At 47.1% G+C, this 18,545-nt stretch overlaps 2 protein-coding genes across 4 annotated transcripts in view; one reads left to right on the top strand and one right to left on the bottom strand.

The window, feature by feature from the left end:
* The window catches only part of XPA (XPA, DNA damage recognition and repair factor), a 556,316-nt gene that overhangs the window by 103,426 nt on the left and 434,345 nt on the right, over positions 1–18,545 (top strand). The window lies entirely within an intron of this gene.
* TMOD1 (tropomodulin 1) overlaps positions 1–18,545 on the bottom strand; it is an 85,005-nt gene that overhangs the window by 13,885 nt on the left and 52,575 nt on the right. For all 3 annotated transcript variants that reach the window (XM_049896809.1, XM_049896811.1, XM_049896810.1), the window contains exons 5-8: positions 12,801–12,890; positions 11,704–11,834; positions 9,934–10,041; positions 6,904–7,047 (exon numbers count right to left, since the gene is read on the bottom strand). In XM_049896809.1, the coding sequence (XP_049752766.1) occupies positions 6,904–7,047; positions 9,934–10,041; positions 11,704–11,834; positions 12,801–12,890 (473 nt within the window). The remainder of the gene's footprint in view (positions 1–6,903; positions 7,048–9,933; positions 10,042–11,703; positions 11,835–12,800; positions 12,891–18,545) is intronic.

Genomic DNA, 18,545 nt, shown 5'->3' with positions numbered 1-18,545 from the left:
GGATTGAACTGTGACCTGGAGCTTGTGGCTCTGAGACCCCCGTTCTGGACAGAGGCACCAGGGACATCAAGAAGATCACTTTGTATATCTGATGGGGTCAATCGTGGCTTTTCCTTCATGATATGGAAGATATGGACATCCTGGAATACTTGGAAATACAGCTGAAAGGAGCCCTGGAAAATGATCTAGTCCCACTCCAGAGTCCCAAACCCTTGCTGATATTAAAACTCCCTGCACACCACAGCTGCCAAATTGTTCTGCTCTGCTTGCATACCTCCGGTAATAGGAGCTCACCACCCTTTGGGGCACCCTCCTCCACCCCTGGGTAGCTCTGTTGACTAAAAAGGCCTTCCTTGCCAAACTTCTGCTACACAAAAGAATATGGATGAGTCTCCCTGTGGTAGTTTTAAAGTCTTCCATTCCAAAGGTGGAGCCTGACTCCCCTCCCCTTGAATTTGGGGTACGCTTAGTGAATCACTTCTAACAAACAGAATATGGCAGAGGTGACTTGTGTAACTTCCAAAGCTGAACCCTAAAAGGCACCTGTGGCTTTCTGTCTTCTTTGGATCACTTACTCTGGGGAAGTTAGCTGCCATATAGTGAGGACACTCAAGCAGCCCTATGGAGAGGTCCATATGGCAAAGAACTGAGGCCTCTAGCCCATAACAGTGAAGGAACTGAGGCCTCTAGCCAATAGCAGTGAGGAACTGAGGCCTCTAGCCAATAGCCACTGAGGAACTGAGGCCTTTTGTCAACCTTAGTCAAGCCTTCAAATGACTGCTACCTCATCTGAGGACACCTTGAGTGAAACCTCACCAGAGATCCTGGGCCAGAACCACCCAGCTAAGCAGCTCCTGGACTCCTGACCCTTCAAAACTGTAGATGATACATGTGTATTGTCGTTTTAAGTTGCTAAGTTTTGGCGTAATTTGTTACATAGCTATAGATAACTAATACACTCACAATGTTAAGCAAAAGAAGCCATACACAAAAGAGCATATATACGTAGTTCCATTTGTATGAAGTTTAAGAATAGGCAAACTCATCTACGGTGATAGAAATGAGAACATGATTACTTTGGGGGATATCATTTGAGAAGAGGCATGAGGGAGTTAGCTGGGGTGCTGGAAAGGTTCTATAGCTTGATCTGGGTGGTGATTACACAGGTGCATACATATATAAAGATTCACTGAGCGGTACACTTAGGATGTATTTGCTTTACTATATGTAAGTTATTCTTCAATAAAAAAAATAATAAAAAGGAGGGAAGGAGGTAAAGAGAAAGGGAGGCAAAATGTCTTCCTTCCACAAGCTAGACTCTGTCTCTCAGAGGTCAGTCCTCCCCACTCTACCCTTGGACCCCCAACTGGTTCTAGTTAGCAATAGAACTAACAGCCCCCATGTATTGAGGGCAGACCATATGCCAGACACTGATTAAAGGGATCAACAGACTTTGACACATTAAATTCTCTCACAACTCTGAGATAGGTATGCGTATTCCCATTTTATAGATGAGAAAACTGAGTCATGGATACATTAAGTGACTTTCCCCAGATACACAGCCAGAACGTGACAGCTGGGGCTTAGCTGGGACTTGATCCGTTGTCTGACCTCAAGTGTCATAGATATGAAGTCAGGTTCATCCCTGGTTGGTGTGTGTCCTGTCTAGAAACCCCCTGGCTTTTCAGAACAGATTGCAGCCCCCATGGGGATCTGACTCATGGTGTCACATGGCTGTTGTCACAAACTATTCAAATTCAATCTGATCTGTGTAGAAAAAGGTTTCCTCTGAGTCATATTTTTCCTCTCATTTCCACTGATATAATTTCATTTTCCCTGAGAAGCAAGGTCAGGAAAGGAACATAATTGCCATTTAGAGGAAGAGACCGGACACACATCGTCATCTCACGGAGGCCGAACATTTCCAGGTTGAATTACTTCAGTACACAATGAGACTACAAGACACAAAGACATTTAGTGCACAAACCAAGAGTGACTGCTCAGAGGCTAAACGTGTAAGGAACAAAGCAGAGAACACGATTGATCAGGAAATCTTGCCTCTTGGTTTTCAAGTGTGTGTTTTCCTTATATTTTGCAAAATAAGAAGTCGTATTCAGCCTCAGTTGAAATAAACTGAGCCAGCTGCTACGAGGGTGTAATCTGAAATCAAGGGGGTGTCTTGCCATGTGTGAAAACCTACAAGGTCCTTCTGTTTTCTTTCTAAACCGGTTTCCACTCAGAAAATAACCCGACCTGGACAAAGAAGTACAATCCACTTCATTCACTTCTCCTCAAAATATTAAGCACATCCTTACTTAATACCTAGGGACCCTGTTTGTCAAATTGGAATGAAAAGCAAGATATTGGCCGGGACCCTGAGATACTGCAAATACCATTGTGGGGGGTCATGTTTTCAGGCCCTATCTGTTCTGAGGGGCAAGGAGAGTGCCCTGTGTCCAGAAGGTACTAGAGAGGAGCCTGCTGAGATTAGGGGGGTAAATCAAGAGGGGCAGAGAGTCACTGTTTGGATATGGCCTGCTTGGGATGGGATGGGGCCTGCAGGCAGCCTCCTCCCATCTGTAGTGTCTGCTCCCTGGGTGCAGAGAGGGTTTCTCCTATCCTTGGATCAATATAGCCTGTTGGAAGCCAGGACATCTCAGTTCCAACTCAGCTCTGACACCAGCTTGATCTGTTAGTGACTGTAGGTGGTCCCTTCCTGTCTCCGATCCTCAGTTTCCCCACCTGTAAAAGGAAGGGGTGGACTGAATGATTTCTCAGAGCCCTTCAGTTCTAGGTCAGGGCCCCCTCCACCCTCCCTACCCTCATTGCGGTCTCAAGGCAACCCTAACAACTTCAGGCGGTAACAGAACTTTGCTTAGAGATAGTGAGAGACTGGTTGAGTAAACAGACGGCCTCAGAGTCCTGATTCCTGAATTTGTGTCCCGAGCTGTCACCCGGGGTAGAACTCCCCAAGTCCTTTTCTTTGGCCATATAAGGAAGAAGGAGGAGAGACTCACTGACACAGGTTACCAGCACAAGGGCCAAGGAGAAAGCTCCGGCCTCCAAAGACCTCGGTGACTAACCCAGAATAAGGAATAAATCAAATGCCACTCAGCACCTCCTCTTTGTCATACACCCTGGAGCCCAGGGCTGGGGCACCCAAGGGGAGGCAGCTCGCCATCCCCAGGCCTTCTGGAATGTTCGGTAAGGGGCGCAAGTGGCCTTTCCCTGAGCCTGGGCCAGCAGAACCCCCTCCCCAGAGACTTGCCTCCCACCCCTCCCTCACCCTGTGTGCCAGGCCCAAATCCAGATTCCAGCCATGCAAAAGCATATTCCTCACAGGTCCACCCCTCCTGTTGGGGCCATGGCTCTGTGCTGCTCTCTGTGGCCCTGATCCTGCCCTCCCCATCCCTGCAGCCCTCTCCCATCCAACCAGGAACCGTCTACCCAAGGCACAGCTCTGGTGTAGACGGCAGCCCACAGCCCACCTTCCCTAAACCTGCCATTCAATGCCCTTCAGGGGCCCAACTCCTTTTCTGGTTTTTCTCCCACCAGGCACCTGGCACTGCCACTACTTTCTGGATGGGTTCTGTGGCTTTCCTGTTCCTTCTCTTTGTTCCTGTATTCCTTCCAGCTGGGACATCACAGCCTTTATCTCACCTTCTATCCATCCTATGGAGTTCATCTCCAACTCCACCTCCTCCAAGAAGTCCTCCGTGATCCCTGCTCCTGACCAAGGGCCTCCCTCCAGTGACCCACATGGCCTACTATTTGTGGCTTGCTTGAGTATCTGGTATGACAGGCATTTCTGTACCTGTTTTTTCTCCCATCCAGCCTGGAATCTCTGAAGGGCAGAGCCTGAGCCTTGTTCATGCAGAGCCCAGCACAGCCCTGGTGTGCAGCCAGCACTCAATAAAGAGGCTTCCAGGGGGTGACTCGTGCACTGGCCCCTTACCAGGGTGGAAGGGACAAATGACAAATGCCAAGTAGGTTCACATGAACATGAACTGGTTTCAAGAGCCCAGACAGGCGAGGTACATGGACTCTGGAGTCACAGACCTGGCTTCAAATCCTGCCTCTGCCACTTACTGTGTGACCTGGGGCAGGTTCCCTAGCTGGCCCGGGCCTCAACTTCCTCATCTATGGGTGTCTTAATACCTATTTACAAGGTCTTTGTGAGCATTGGAGCCCTGGTGGCACAGTGGTTAAGAGCTTGACTGTTAACCAAAATGTCAGCAGTTCAAATCCACCAGCCATTCCTTGGAAACCGTATGGGGCAGTTCTACTCTGTCCTATAGGGACTCTATGAGTTAGAATTGATGGCAATGGGTTTTTTTTTTTTTTGGTGAGCATTAAACGAGGTGATGGATATAAAGCATCATAAATGCTCGTAAACTAGCTCTTAGAATAAGTGTGAACTCCCTGGATCACCTTCAAAGTAATTATAAAAATTAACAACTTCATAGTTTACATCTATCATCTCCTTAGAAGTTGAGATTCTTCTTATTCCTGTTTTACAGGTGAGGAAACTGAGGCTACAGGAAGTGAATGTTCTTGCCCTGGGGTGTTCAGCAAGGATGACCTAGTCAGCACTGGCTCCATCTCTGGGCTCTGAGGGGACAGCAGTGAGAGGGAAGGCAGGCAGCTCGTTCCTCCTTAGCTGCCACCACAGCGACCTGAAATCAGGGCTTTGGGTAGGTTTTGGCCAATATTCAGGCCCAGGAGTCAGGTTTCAGCTGACGCTGGATAGGCCCTGACTCCCTGCCTGACCAAGCCCAGAGTCACAGAGTAGCCAATCTCAGGGTTGGCCCAGGGCTGTGGGCAAGCCTGCTGCACACCTTTGTTCATCTGCTCTCCCCTCATGCCTTCAATAGAGCAGGCTCAGCAATGGCCAACAGAGGTGGCAGCAAGGGTAGGGGAGGGTAGGGAGGGGGCTGGGGATGGGTGATGCCACTGTACGGAGTGCAGTGCAGCAATTTCACATGATAGGGCTGCTGCTGGCTCCCATGGCCTCTGTATGAATTAGAAGAAAGTGCCCTCTCTGGATGGACAAAGCCCCACACCAAGGCACACAGCTTGGAGAGTGGAGTGTGGGTTGGATTTTGCCCCTCACCACCACAGTCAGGCACAACCATCATGTACAACATGCATGAACACCATGCACAACCACCCGGGGCGGCGCTGCTCACCAAACACCCCTGCCTCAAGCACCCCTGCCAGGCCAGGTCCTGAGATGGCTACTGGGATTTGGAGATGACTTCTGAAAAAACACAGCACCAGCTCCTGAGAAGCTCACAGGGAAGCCAAAGGTGCTGGGGGAGCACAGAGGAGGGAACCCTTTACTCTCCCTGAGGAGAGGCTTGGAGGAGCTACAGCTGGCTGATGGGAGAAGGCAGTGTTGTGCTGGTAAGCTGGCTCTTGGAGAAAAAGGTCTGATTTGAAGCATTTGCCAATTTCCATGGTGTAAATACTCCTACCACGGGCAATTTCAAGGTACCAACGAGCCATCCCTGATGTGGGGTTGGGAAGATGTACACAGTCTGCTCTCGCATTCAAGCTGGCTCCAGAACACCACTGGCAGGAAGGAAAAGAGGATTTCTCCAGGCAGAGAAGGGGGCAGGGGCAGGAGAGGACATTCCAGGAGGAGGGAAAAGCCAGAGCAAATGCATAGAGGCATGAAGGTATATAGGGAGCAAGTTGTAAAGAGTTTTGAACGAGTTGTGATTGGGAAGGAGCACTCTGAGAATCCTGGAGGCTGGTAACATTGTAGCTCTTGACCCAGATAGCGATCACATGTCTGTTATGATTCTTTAAGTTGTACATTTAAGTTTTATGTACTCTTCTGTATGTTTGTCATATTTTACAATAAAAAAAAGATAACAAGTACTAAAAATCGCACTCAGGGATAACAACTGTTTACAACTTTGTAATATGTCCTTCCAATCTTTCTTCTATGCATATATTTATACACTCATTCAGCAAAACTTTTTATGCAGAAAAAAACAACAAAACTTTTTTTGCACTGAGTTTCTTCCCCATAAAGAAGAAAGCATGTGAAACAATAAGGTGTAGTGGAAAGAGTGTCAGATTCAAATCCCGCTTCCTGAAGTGCTAACTTTGTGATGCTGAGAAAGTTGCTTGTCTTTAACCTCTCTGAGCTGTTTCTTCTGCAAACTGGGACTGATAATCCCTACATCTTGCAAGGCTATTGTGAAGAACAGAGATGATGTACATAAGGTGTGTTACACAGAGCCTGGCCCAGAGTAGACCCTCAACATATGTAACAATACAAGATATGTTATTGGCATCATCTTAGAAAGTCCGAACTGAAAGAGTTGCCCTAAAGCTAAATGACTGACCCACAGAAAAAAAATACAGAGAAATAATAATTCCATAAGGACAAAGACAAACTAGAATTTTCTGAGAGAGTAACCTAGATAGAGGGGCCTCAAAACCCTGAAGAAACCAGGGCTATTTAGCATGGTGAAGAAGATGCCAACGGTTTCTGAGATCTGTGCCCAGGTGTGTCCTGTGGGCAGCAGAGGGCAGAATGAAGCCCAGCAAACAAGACTTAGAGGGAGCTGATTTCCACCTAACATAAGGAAAGATATTCTCATAGTCGGCACTGTCCAAGGGGGTCATCCTGGTAATGACTGAGCCCCTATCCCCCACCGCCATCACTGGGTGTGAACAAGCAGAAGCAGGAAGAGCACTTGGTGGGAAGGATGAAGAAAGAAGGTGAGCGTGGTGGAGAGGTGTAGACTGGACAATCTTTGAGTTCCCTTAAAGCTGGGCTCCTGGGTGTCCAGAATCAGCATCGCCTGCTCCACCGGCAGCATGCAAGCAAGTGCAGAATGGAAAGCTTCAGAAGTAAAAGACCCAAGGAGGTTCTTCCCGTCCTACCTGGTTATCAATTTTTAGCTCCACAAGAGAAGTGTTGTGTGGAAGGGCTTCTACCAGTCTCAGGATCCCAGCTCCAGAAATGAAGTTGGATTCCACATTCAGTGTCTTCAACACCTTGTTCACCTTGAGCATCTCAGCAAGGGCCTGGAACCACGAGAGAGAAACAGGAGTGCTCGAGTGTCACACAGAGCAAGGCTGGAGCCCCTTCTGGGTCGATTCCTAAAATACCAGCGGGGTCTTGCTGGGAGCAAGAGGCCCTCATACACTGAGGTTGGCCATTACCCAAACACAACTCTAGGTCTCTCCTCCCCTCCACCTTGCCATGGCTCCTGAGACCCTACTGGAGAATGCCACACTCCTTTAGACTCCATTCAAAGCCTTCTATACCTAGTGCTACTCCCCTGCACATCCACAACTCACCACTCCCTGACAGTGGGACGTCTCTCAGCACCTTGTGTCTGCCCAGTGCTTCCCTGGTACTCTGCCTTTGGCAATCTATCTCTGTCACCTGGGTGCCCTTTCCTTTATACCTCACTTGTTCAAATTCTGCTCATCCTTCAAGGCCATTCTCAAATGCCCCTCTCTCCAAGAGCCTTTGCTGACATCTCCAGCTAGCTGTGGTCTGCCCTTCTGAACCCCCACAGAATTTATCCATAACCTCCCTACTGGAACTTGCATTCCTCTGTTTTTACATTGGTGTTGCTCTGCCATTAGACTATATGTTTTTGGCGGACTGAAAATGTATCTCATTCATCCCATCTTGCCCTCAAGGCCCACAAAGTGCCAGAAAACATAGTAGATCTCCAGTCACTATTCACTCGTGGAGTCCCACTCCCCCCACATACTCTCCACTTCTCTTCTATTTCCCTGTTGGAATTCCATGGACCAATGGTTTCTTCTGCAGAGAGCAGAAGGGGGAAGAGTTGGGCCTGGGAAACAACCCCACTTTTTTTCTTTTTTTGCCTAGGGGCAAGTGACCAGGGCCAAGTGGAAGAGAAGAGCTCAGGTGCCCCCAGTACATTTCTGGGGAATTCCACCAGTGGGTGTAGATGACAATCAGAGCATCTGAAGGAAATGAGGTAATTAGCAGTTGGTGGAAAGGATGTCAGAGGAAAGAAGACACCAGCAGTGATAGGCCCAGGACGTACAGATCAGTGGGGCCCGGTTGTCTGAAATGATACTTCAAGCCAGGCATGCCTGCCCTACTCTCTCTGCTTGCTGAAACCCTAGTCGAGGCTCAGATCGAAGCCACCTCCCCCGGGGAGCCTTTGCTGTTGAAGTCATCACTCTCTCCTCAGCTCCCTGAAAAGTCAGTGAGCCCAGGATGGCGGGTCAGCTTCCTCTGCAACCATTTGCCTCCCTGAGCTCCCTCCCCACTCCCCTCTCCCTAGGGAGAACCTCTTCTGTGTCCTCTCTATGCCCTCCACACCCTCCCCTCCCCCAACCAGGAAATGCCTGGCCTGGACTCATCATCAAGATACTTCACAACCAGTAGGCAAGTACACAATGAGCCCTGCTGGCATAGTGCTTAAATGCTCGGCTGCTAACCAAAAGGTCAGTGGTTCGAACCTACCAGTGGCTCTACGGGAAGAAGATGTGGCAGTCTGCTTCGGTAAAGATCACAGCCTTGGACACCCTATGGGGCAGTTCTACTCTGTCCTGTGGGGTTGCTATGAATCGGAATCAACTCAGTAGCAAGGGTTTGGATTGGTTTGGTTTAGACAAGTGCACTAGGCCAATCAGAGGGACATGCTGGTGGCTGTGCAGGGTCCTAGGGGTCCCTACTATGCAGGATATTAACTCCTGGTTGTTGGATCATGACGGAGGAACTGTCTGGGACCCAGGGGAGGAGCTGGGGTGTGTGGTGGGGGACACTTATAGAGCTTTGACAGCGTTATTTACCACTTGGCCTAGAAGCATTTCAGTATCTGACAGTGGGTATACGGTATGAAAAAGCTGATGTCAGCTGTTGGCGTGGCACAGAGGCAGTGCCCAGGAACATTTCTGGACTTGAACTGAGCACCAGCATGGATGTGCTTGGATTCTGACCAGTGGCAGAACAGGGGACAGGCCCTGTGACTTTCCAGTATTGTCTCCACAGGCTAACTCAGCATCCATTGGAGTGCTCCTGAGGTCAGAGGTCCTCTGTCCAGAGGTTTCCCACCAGGGTCCCCAAGGCAGCAAAGGGAGACCTATTTATATTATTTTCAAAAATACTGAAGAAAATTGTCCTGCTTATTTTAAAAATGAGAAAAGAACTGATTGCTACTAGATGATTGATTTCCACCCCTGGTTCGCTAACTCCTGAACTTTTAACCTGCTCTTAATGTTGTAGTAATCACACTGTACAAATGGGCAGTTACATCCACTGGGCAGAGCTGAGGCTGGCTTGGTCACAGTTGTATTCCCAGAGCCTAATTCAGTGCTGGGCACAGAGAGGCTCTTAAACATGTGTTGAATGCTTTAAAAAAAAAACAAAACTCATGACTACTTTAATAATAAGTATAATTCAGTTTGATTGACCACATCTTTTTAAGATATGGGTAAAAAACAAAATAAAATTGGTCATTGGAACCCACAGATGAAGACGTTGATTTAGAGATGGAGAAACTGAGGCCCAGGAAGGAGCAGGCCCTGATTCAAATGTGATGAGCTGAGTGAAGAGCGATCTGGCTTCAGTATCCACATGACTTGCATTTGAATTCCAGCTCCACTGCTTGCCGGCTGCATGACTTTGGACCAAACAAGTCACCTGACCTCTCTGAACCTCAGGCACTTCATCTGCAAAATGGGAAGGCCTGCACCTCTGTCATCAGGGGATGGTTGTGAGGATTAGCTGGAGATATGTACCGACAGGCCTGGGTAAAGACCTTCCTGTCTGCATCCCCTTTCCTGGCTCCTAGCCCAGTGCCTTCTCACACACCATGCAGGGGTTCTTCATACATGGGCACAAGTCATGAGACCACAGGGTTAGCTCTTATGTTTCTATGCCCCCCACCCTCAATCCAGCCGGAACAGAAAGGTACATACATATGCCACGGGGTCATTGCTCCTCGTTCCAACAATGCTGAACTTCTTCACATACGAGTTCTCTTTCAGGGCTTCTGCGTAGGCCTTGAGGGTGGGTATGGGGATATTCTGCAGAGGGAAAGGCAGGCAGTGACCAGTGGCCCTCCACCCGGCACAGGGCAGTGCAGACAGATGAGGCAACCACTCTCCTTGCTGACTCCTAGCAAGTCCCTGACCAAAAGGCTGAGTGGCCAAAGGATCCCGGCGCTGCCCATTCCCTGGCTTTGCCCCAGATGGATGAGATGTGAGGAGAATTTTCTGGTAAACAGACTAAGAAAACTCTTCTTGAAAATTTCAGATAAGACCTGCAACTCTTTCACTCTGCGTGCAGAGATGAGGGAGAAGCAAAAAATCAAGGCAGGGGACTCAGAGGAGCATTGTGCAGGATGAGGGAACAGGAGCTTGGCCTCCGCCTTGCAGTGTTTCTGACCTGCTGTGTGGCTCTGGGAAAGTCTCTTCCCCTTTCTTGCCCTGTTTCTGGAAAGTATGGTTAGAGTGTTGTGTGAGATGATCTCTGAGAGATAGCTATCCCAGTGTGCCTCAGCCTTGGCTACACATCAGAGGCTCCTGGGGAATTTTCCCTAAATGCTGATGCCTGGGGCCCGCCCCAGAACAAGTCAATCAGAATCTCTGAGAATAGGGTCTGGGCACTGGTATTTTAAAGTATTTCCTCAGGTAACAACGGCTAATCTAGGCCAACTGCCTCATTGTGCAGAAGGCAGAACTGAGGCCCCAAGAGGGCTGAGCCCTTGCCTGAGGCCCCACAGTGAGGGCACAGAGCCGAGGCCAGGCTCCAGGTTCCCACGTGGCTCCACGTAGGCATTCACTGCCAGCGCACACAATTCTAAACTGGGCAGGCCTCCCACTGGGCACGTGACAGACAACTGAGGCACCGGAGAGAGACCCTGGCTGTGTTTTCACAGATCTCTTATTTCAGGGTGTCATTTTAGCTTCCTGTGGGAGCTGAGCACGGGGGAGGCAGGTAGAGGAGAACACTGGAGGTGCAGGTTTCTAATCTGATTGTGCCATAGGGCTGGCAGCCACTTAAAAGAAAGCAGAGAAGAAAGGAAAGAGGAGCAGGGGGTGAGGGGCCAGCTTCTTGTTTTACCCTCACCCCCTTCCAGAACTAATCCAGCAGACCTCTGGGTAGAGCAGGTGGGTGGGCAGCTGTGACTGCTTCTGAATTCCTCCTACAGCCTGCCCAGGCTAGAACTGCCTCTCCATCTGTCCCTCCTCTGTCCTTGGTGGCCACGTGGGGCAATGTCCAGAGAAATACAGGCAGAGAGCTTGGAAGATTTCTTTGGACATTTGGGCCAACAGCTTCCTTCTGGGGCTGTAAAATGAGGTTGAATATGAACATCCTAGTAGCAATGATGGTTCAGGGTAGGGTTCTCCCCATCCCCGAGTCTGGTGGGCACTGGTGTTTTCAGGTGTGTGTCTGACTCACAATTTATCTCTAAGAACCTCTCAGTGTTTTGAACAGCATGGAGGGTTTCCAGAGATAGAGCTGGGTTGGCTCATGGTGAACATCTGGGCCTTATGTTTGTTTATACCATTCACTCCTCTCAAGCACTCAGATTGGCAAGGCTTTGCCCACATTCCTGATCCAGAAACACCCTGAGGCCGCACAGGACCTTGTTTACTCTGCCCGGTCAAGCCTAGGCTGTTTGCATCTGATTGGTATAGGACATGGATGTGGCTTTCCCATGAAATGAAATAAAAGGAATTTACCCGGATGTTATTGAGGTTAACATCTTCAAGTTTCGGGTCGTTGTTCTTTATCCGCTCCAGCGTTTCTTCTACGTCTGTTGAATTTGGTTGTTCGTCTGGCACAGGCTTGTATTGTGTAGGTTTGATGACACCTAGAAAGAGTGATGATAAATGGCAGGGGGCTCACATAAACACAAGGACGCTGAAAGGAAGCATCAGCAGAGTTCCGGGACATGTGAAGGCTCTGCATCTCAAGGGCTTCCAGGAAGTGGGACACTGAGGAAGCAGCACTGTTCAGGGAGCCAGGAGGCTCGAGCTCTGCTTGGACTCTGCCTTTGATGTCCTGCAATTACCTAAACTCTCTGAGCCTCAGTGTTCTCATCTGTAAAGTGGGAACACTCATTCTACCTGCACTTGTTAGCTCAGTGGGCTCTTGTGAGGATAAAACGAAGCCTGGATGGGAAAAAAAAGTGTAACTGTTCTATAAAAAAATTTTTTTTTTTTAAGGGAGGGATAATTATTCTTTCAGCACCCTTATTTCTCTTTGGGGCCAAGACACCAGCATGGAAGCAATGCAGTGGAGTAATTAAAGCGATGCAATATTGGCACAGGAAAGGACAAATGGACTCATGTAGCAAAAGAGACACCAGAAACAGTGAATACGTGGAAGGTTATGATAAAGGTGGAGCCTTAAGTCAGTGGTGAAAAGATGAACTATTTAAAAACTGGCATTGAGACAATCGGATAGCCATTAAAAAATGAAAGACAGTTCAAACTCATCTCACACCCCTCACAAACATGAACTCCAAGTGGAACAAGAGGTTAAATATAAAATGTAAGCCTCTCAAAGTTTTAGAAGAATCTTTTCATAATTTAGGGGAATCTTTTTATAATATTGGGATGGACAAGGTCTTCGTAAATAAGACGCAGATCCCAGGAGGGTGTGAAAAGGAAGAGTGGCAGATCTGGCTACATAAGAATCAAAAGCTTCTGCAAGGAGCCAGAGCATCAGTGAGCAGAGGAAAGCAAGAAGTGTGAGGGCCTCTCACTTCCATGAGTGACCCTGGGGGCGAGGGGACGGGCAGAAGCCTGGCCAGCTGGCAGGGCCGAGTACTCACTGTTGAGTCCCTCCTTGTTCACGATGGAGCTGCTGCCCAGGGCCTGGTAGTACTGCTGGTTGCTCATGAGGGTGTGCATGCCCAGGATAGCTGCGGGGAACAGGGATGGGCCCGTGACTCTCCTCTCTCAGACAAGAAAAGCCTCTTGGGGACAAATGCTCCACACCCCAGGAATTTTTCCTCACAGAAATAGCAAGAAACACTTGCGCGAAAACTTAAATATTTATATTATTTGTACTCTTGTCTCTTTTTACATGACTCTCAAGTCCCCGTCCCTAGCCTAGACTTTTCTAGTCTACCTCAGACTCCTAGATATCCCCCTGCCCCAGTGTCCCATTGGTACTGCCAACCTAACCTGGCCAAAACAGAGTCATCAATTTTCCCAGCAATGACCTCTTCCTTTGGATCACCTTCCATCTTGTCATCCGGCCTCTCCCTTGGGGTAAAACCTTAGGCACACGGCACCTCCTCCTCCTACCCAGCCCTCACCTTCCTAAACAGTGCATTCAATCTCTGCAGTGTCACTCAGATTGGTCCCACCTTCTGTCTCATCACCTCTATGCTGGTAGAGACCATCATTTCTTGGCTGAACAATCACAGCTACATAGTCACTGGTGTCCTGACCTCTCTCGTCTTCGCCCCTGACCCCCAGTATTTGGCAAAGAATAGGCAGAAAGATCTTCCTGGAAATGCTAATCTGGTCACATCTGTCCTGTGCTCAGTCACTCTTTCATTCATTCATTTTGAACTACATTTACTGAGTGCCCACATCGTGCGCTCGGCTCTGGGGGGGACAGCAGAGAATAAAAAAGACAGGGTCTCTGTCCATGTAGCTTACAGTCTGCTCGGGGAGGAAGACTTTAAGAAAGTAACCATACAATTACAAATATAAGCACAGAGTATGGTAAGTGTTGTAAAGGCAAAGCTCTGTGTGTCCTGGGTGGAATGACAGAGGGAATTGGGATGGGAAGTAAGTGTTGGCCAAGTTAAGAGAAAACCAGTACCAGTTGCCATCGAGTCAATCCCAACTCATGGCGACCCCATATGTGTCACAATCAAACTGTGCTCCACAGGGTTTTATTTTTAACTTATTTATTTGTGTTGTTGTTGCAAATATACACAGCAGAACATAAACCAATTCAACCGTTTCTACATGTACAATTCAGTGACATTGATTATATTCTTCAAGTTGTGCAACCCTCCTCACCTTCCTTTTCTGAGCTGTTCCTCCCTCATTAACATAAACTCACTGTTCTCTAAGGTTCCTATCTTTCAAGTTAACTGCTGTCAATTTGATCCCATATAGATAGTTCTTAAAAGAGCACAATGCTCAAGGCAGACATTCTTTTTTTTATTGTGCTTTAAGTGAAAGTTTACAAATCAAGTCAGTCTCTCATACAAAATTTTATATACACCTTGCTATATACTCTTAGTTGCTCTCCCTCTGATAAGACAGTACACTCCTTCCCTCTACTCTATTTTCGTGTCCATTCGGCCAACTTATGACCCCTTCTACCCTCTCATCTCCTCTCCGGACAGGAGCTGCCTACATAGTCTCATGTGTTTACTTGATCTGAGAAGCTCACTCTTCACCGGTATCATTTTCTATCCCATAGTCCGGTCCAATCCCTGTCTGAAGAGTTGGCTTTGGGAATGGTTTCTGTCTCGGGCTAACAGAAGGCCTGGGGACCACGACTTCTGGGGTCCTCCCAGTCTCAGTCAGACCATTGAGTCTGGTCTTTTTACGAGAATTTGAGGTCTGCATCCCACTGCACTCCTGCGTCCTCAGGGGTTTCAAGGCGGACATTCTTTACTGTGTCGTTAAGCGCTGTCAAGTCGGTTCCGACTCACAGCAACCCTAGGTACAACAGAAAGAAACACTGCCCAGTCCTGTGCCATCCTTACAATCATTGTTATGTTTGAATCCGTTGTTGCAGCCACTGTGTCAATCCACCTCGTTGAGGGTCTTCCTCTTTTTCGATGACCCTCTACTTTACCAAGCATGATGTCCTTCTCCAGGGGCTGGTCCCTCCTGCTAACATGTCCAAGGTACGGTACGTGAGACAAAGTTTCACCATCCTTGCTTTTAAGGAGAATTGGACTGTACTTCTTCCAAGACAGATTTGCTCATTCTTCTGGAAGTCTGTTCAATATTCTTTGCCAACACCATAATTCAAAGGCATCATTTCTTCTTTGGTCTTCCTTATTCATTGTCCAGCTTTTGCATGCATATGAGGTGATTGAAAATGCCATGGCTTGGGTCCTCAAAGTGACATCTTTGCTTTTTAACACTTGAAAGAGGTCTTTTGCAGCAGATTTGCCAAAAGTAATACATCGTTTGATTTTTTTTTATTTTTTTTAAATAATTTTTATTGTGCTTTAAGTGAAGTTTACAAGTCAAGTCAGTCTGTCACATATAAGCTTATATACACCTTACTCTGTACTCCTACTTACTCTCCCCCTAATGAGTCAGCCCGCTCCCTCCTTCCAGTCTCTCCTTTCGTGACGGTTTTGCCAGTTTCTAACCCTCTCTACCCTCCCACCTCCCCTCCAGACAGGAGACGCCAACACAGTCTCAAGTGTCCACCTGATACAAGTAGCTCACTCTTCATCGGCATCTCTCTCCAACCCACTGTCCAGTCCCTTCCATGTCTGATGAGTTGTCTTCGGGAATTCGTTTGATTTCTTGATTGCTGCTTCCAAGGACATTGATTGTGGATCCAAGGAAAGTGAAATCCTTGACAACTTCAATATATTCTCTCTTTAAAAAAAAAAAAAAAAAAGTTTTTTTTTTTTAGTATGAGTCAGAATCGACTCGACAGCAGTGGGTTTGGTTTTTTTGGGTATCATGATGTTGCTTATTGGTCCAGTTGTATTTTTATTTTCTTTATGTTGAGATGTAACCCATACTGCAGGCAGTAGCCTTTGATCTTCCTCAGTAAGAGTTTCAAGTCTTCTTTGCTTTCAAGTCTTCTAGAGAGGTTGTGTCATCTGCATATTGCAGGCTGTTAATGAGTCTTCTTCCAATCTTGATGTCTTGTTCTTCTTCATATAGTCTAGCATCTTGGATTATTTGCTCAGCATGCAGATTGAATAAGTGTGCTGAACAGATAAAACCCTGATGCACACCTTTCCTGATTTTAAACCATGCAGTATCCCTTGTTCTGTTTGAACGACTGCCTCTCGGTCTAAGTATAGGTTCCTCAGGAGCACAATTAAGTGCTCTAGAATTTCCAATCTTCGCAATGTTATCCATGATTTGTTATGATCCACCCAATCGAATGTTTTTGCATAGCCAATAAAATACAGGTAAACATCTTTCTGGTGTTCTCTGCTTTCAGCCAAGATCCGTCTGACGTTATCAATGATATCCCTTGTTCCACATCCTCTTCTGAATCTGGCTTGAATTTCTGGCAGTTCCCTATCGATGTACTGCTGCTACTGTTTTTGAATTATCTTCAGCAAAATTTTACTTTCGGGTGATATTAATGATATCGTTTGGTAATTTCTGCATTCTGTTGGATCACCTTTCTTTGGAAAGGACACAAATATAGATCTTTTCCAGTTGGTTGGCCAGGTAGCTGTCTTCCAAATTTCTTGTCATAGACGAGTGAGCACTTCTGGCCCTGCATCCAGTTGTTGAAATATCTCAGTTGGTCTTTTGTCAATTCCTGGAGCCTTGTTTTTCACCAATGCCCTCAGTGCAGCTTGGACTTCTTCTTCAATCCCTTCAGTTCTTGATCATATGCTACCCCCTGAAGTGATTGAACACCAACCAATTCTTTTTAGTACAATGACTCTGTATTCCTTCCATCTTCTTTTGATGTTTTCTGTGTCGTTCGATATTTTGCTATAAAAAAATAGAATCCTTCAATATTGCAACTCAAATTTTTTCTTCAGCTCTTTCAGCTTGAGAAATGCCAAGCATTTGGTTTTCTAACTCCAGGTCTTTACGCATTTCATTAAAATACTTTGTCTTCCCGTGCTGCCCTTTGAAATCCTCCGTTCAGCTCTTTTACTTCATTATTTCTTCCATTTGCTTGAGTTACTCTACATTCAAGAGCAAGTTTCAGAGTCTCTTCTGACATCCATTTTGGTCTTTTCTTTCTTTCCTGTCTTTTCAATGACCTTTTGCTTTCTTCATGTATGATGTCATCCCATAACTCCTCTGGTGTTTGATCATTAGTGTTCAATGCGTCAAATCTACTCTTGAGGTGGTCTCCAAATTCAGGTGGGATATACTCAAGGTCGTACTTTGGCTCTCGTGGACTTGTTTTAATTTTCTTCAGCTTCAACTTGAGCTTGCATATGAACAATTGATGGTATGTTCCGCAGTCGGCCCCTGATCTTGTTCTGATTGGTGATATTGAGCTTTTCCATTGTCTCTTTCCACAGATGTAGTCGATTTGGTTTTAAGAAGAATTCAGGGGATATTTTTGGTTTAACATTTAAAGATTATTCACTCCATAGGATTTTCAATGGCTGATTTTTCAGAAGTAGATCACTAGGCCTTTCTTCCAAGGTGCCTCTGGGTGGACTAGAACCTCCAAACTTTCAGTTAGCAGCCAAGTGCATTAGCCATTTGCACCACCAGGGACACCAGGTTAAGAGAAGGGAGGAAGAATGCTCCAGGCAGAGCGAATGGTGAGTGCAAAGCCCTGAGCGAGGAAGGAGCACTGGGAGAAACAGGGAAGAAGAATAAAAATGAAGTTGGCAATGTGGTGAAAATAACAATGATCACACCACCCACCTACTGAGTCCTTGCTATGGTCCACAAATTATGCTTTACCATCAGTGACATAGATTGAACTATGTCTCCCGAAAACATGTGTGAACTTGGTTAGGCCATGGTTCCCAGTACTGTGTGGTTGTCCTCCATTTCGAGATTGTCCTATGTGTTATAAATCATAATCTCTGCCTGTGGTTAAAGCGGATTAGGGTGGGATGTAACACCCTTGCTCAGGGCACATCCCGGATCCAACGTAAAGGGATTTTCCTTGGGGTGTGGCCTGCACCACCTTTATCTTACAAGAGATAAAAGGAAAGGGAAGTAAGCAGAGAGTTGGGGACATCATACCATCAAGAAAGCAGTGTGGGGAAGAGAGTCCATCCTTTGGACCTGGGGTTCCTGCATGGAGAAGCTCCTGGTCCAGGGAAAGATTGATGACAAAGACCTTCCTCCAGAGCTGACAGAGAAAGCCTTCTCCTGGAGCTAATACCCTGAATTTGGACTTCTAGCCTACTAGACTGTGAGAAAATAAATTTCTCTTTGTTGAAGCTACCCACTTTTATTTCTGTTATAGCAGCACTAGATGACTAAGACAATCAGCTATTTTCAGTTTGGCTGCACACTGGAATCACCTGGTAATTTTCAAAGCTCCAGATGCCCAGGCCTACTACAGATCAATTGAATCAGAATCTCTGGGGGTGGGGCCCAAGCATCTGCATTATTTTAAAGCTCTCAGGTGGTTTCAATGCACAGTTGAGGCTGAGTACTGGTGCCTTACATTAACATCCTCAACCCTCCCAACAATTCTCTAGAATGAATTTTATTCAACTAGGCAAGGCGGGACCCTACAGGGTCTGCTAGATTGAGGTAAGGAGTTCAAATTTTTTTTCCCAGGTACAGCCTGGGAAACCACTGAAGGCTTGAGGAGGGAGTGGAAGGTCTGACTGGGATTCTGAGAACATTACTCTGGCAGTGTGTGAAGAACTGACTACACAGGGGAGATGTGGACCTGAGGG

This window comes from Elephas maximus, chromosome 9, assembly GCF_024166365.1.
Source record: "Elephas maximus indicus isolate mEleMax1 chromosome 9, mEleMax1 primary haplotype, whole genome shotgun sequence".
Lineage (NCBI taxonomy): Eukaryota > Metazoa > Chordata > Mammalia > Proboscidea > Elephantidae > Elephas > Elephas maximus.
This window is presented reverse-complemented; position numbering and strand designations above follow the sequence as displayed.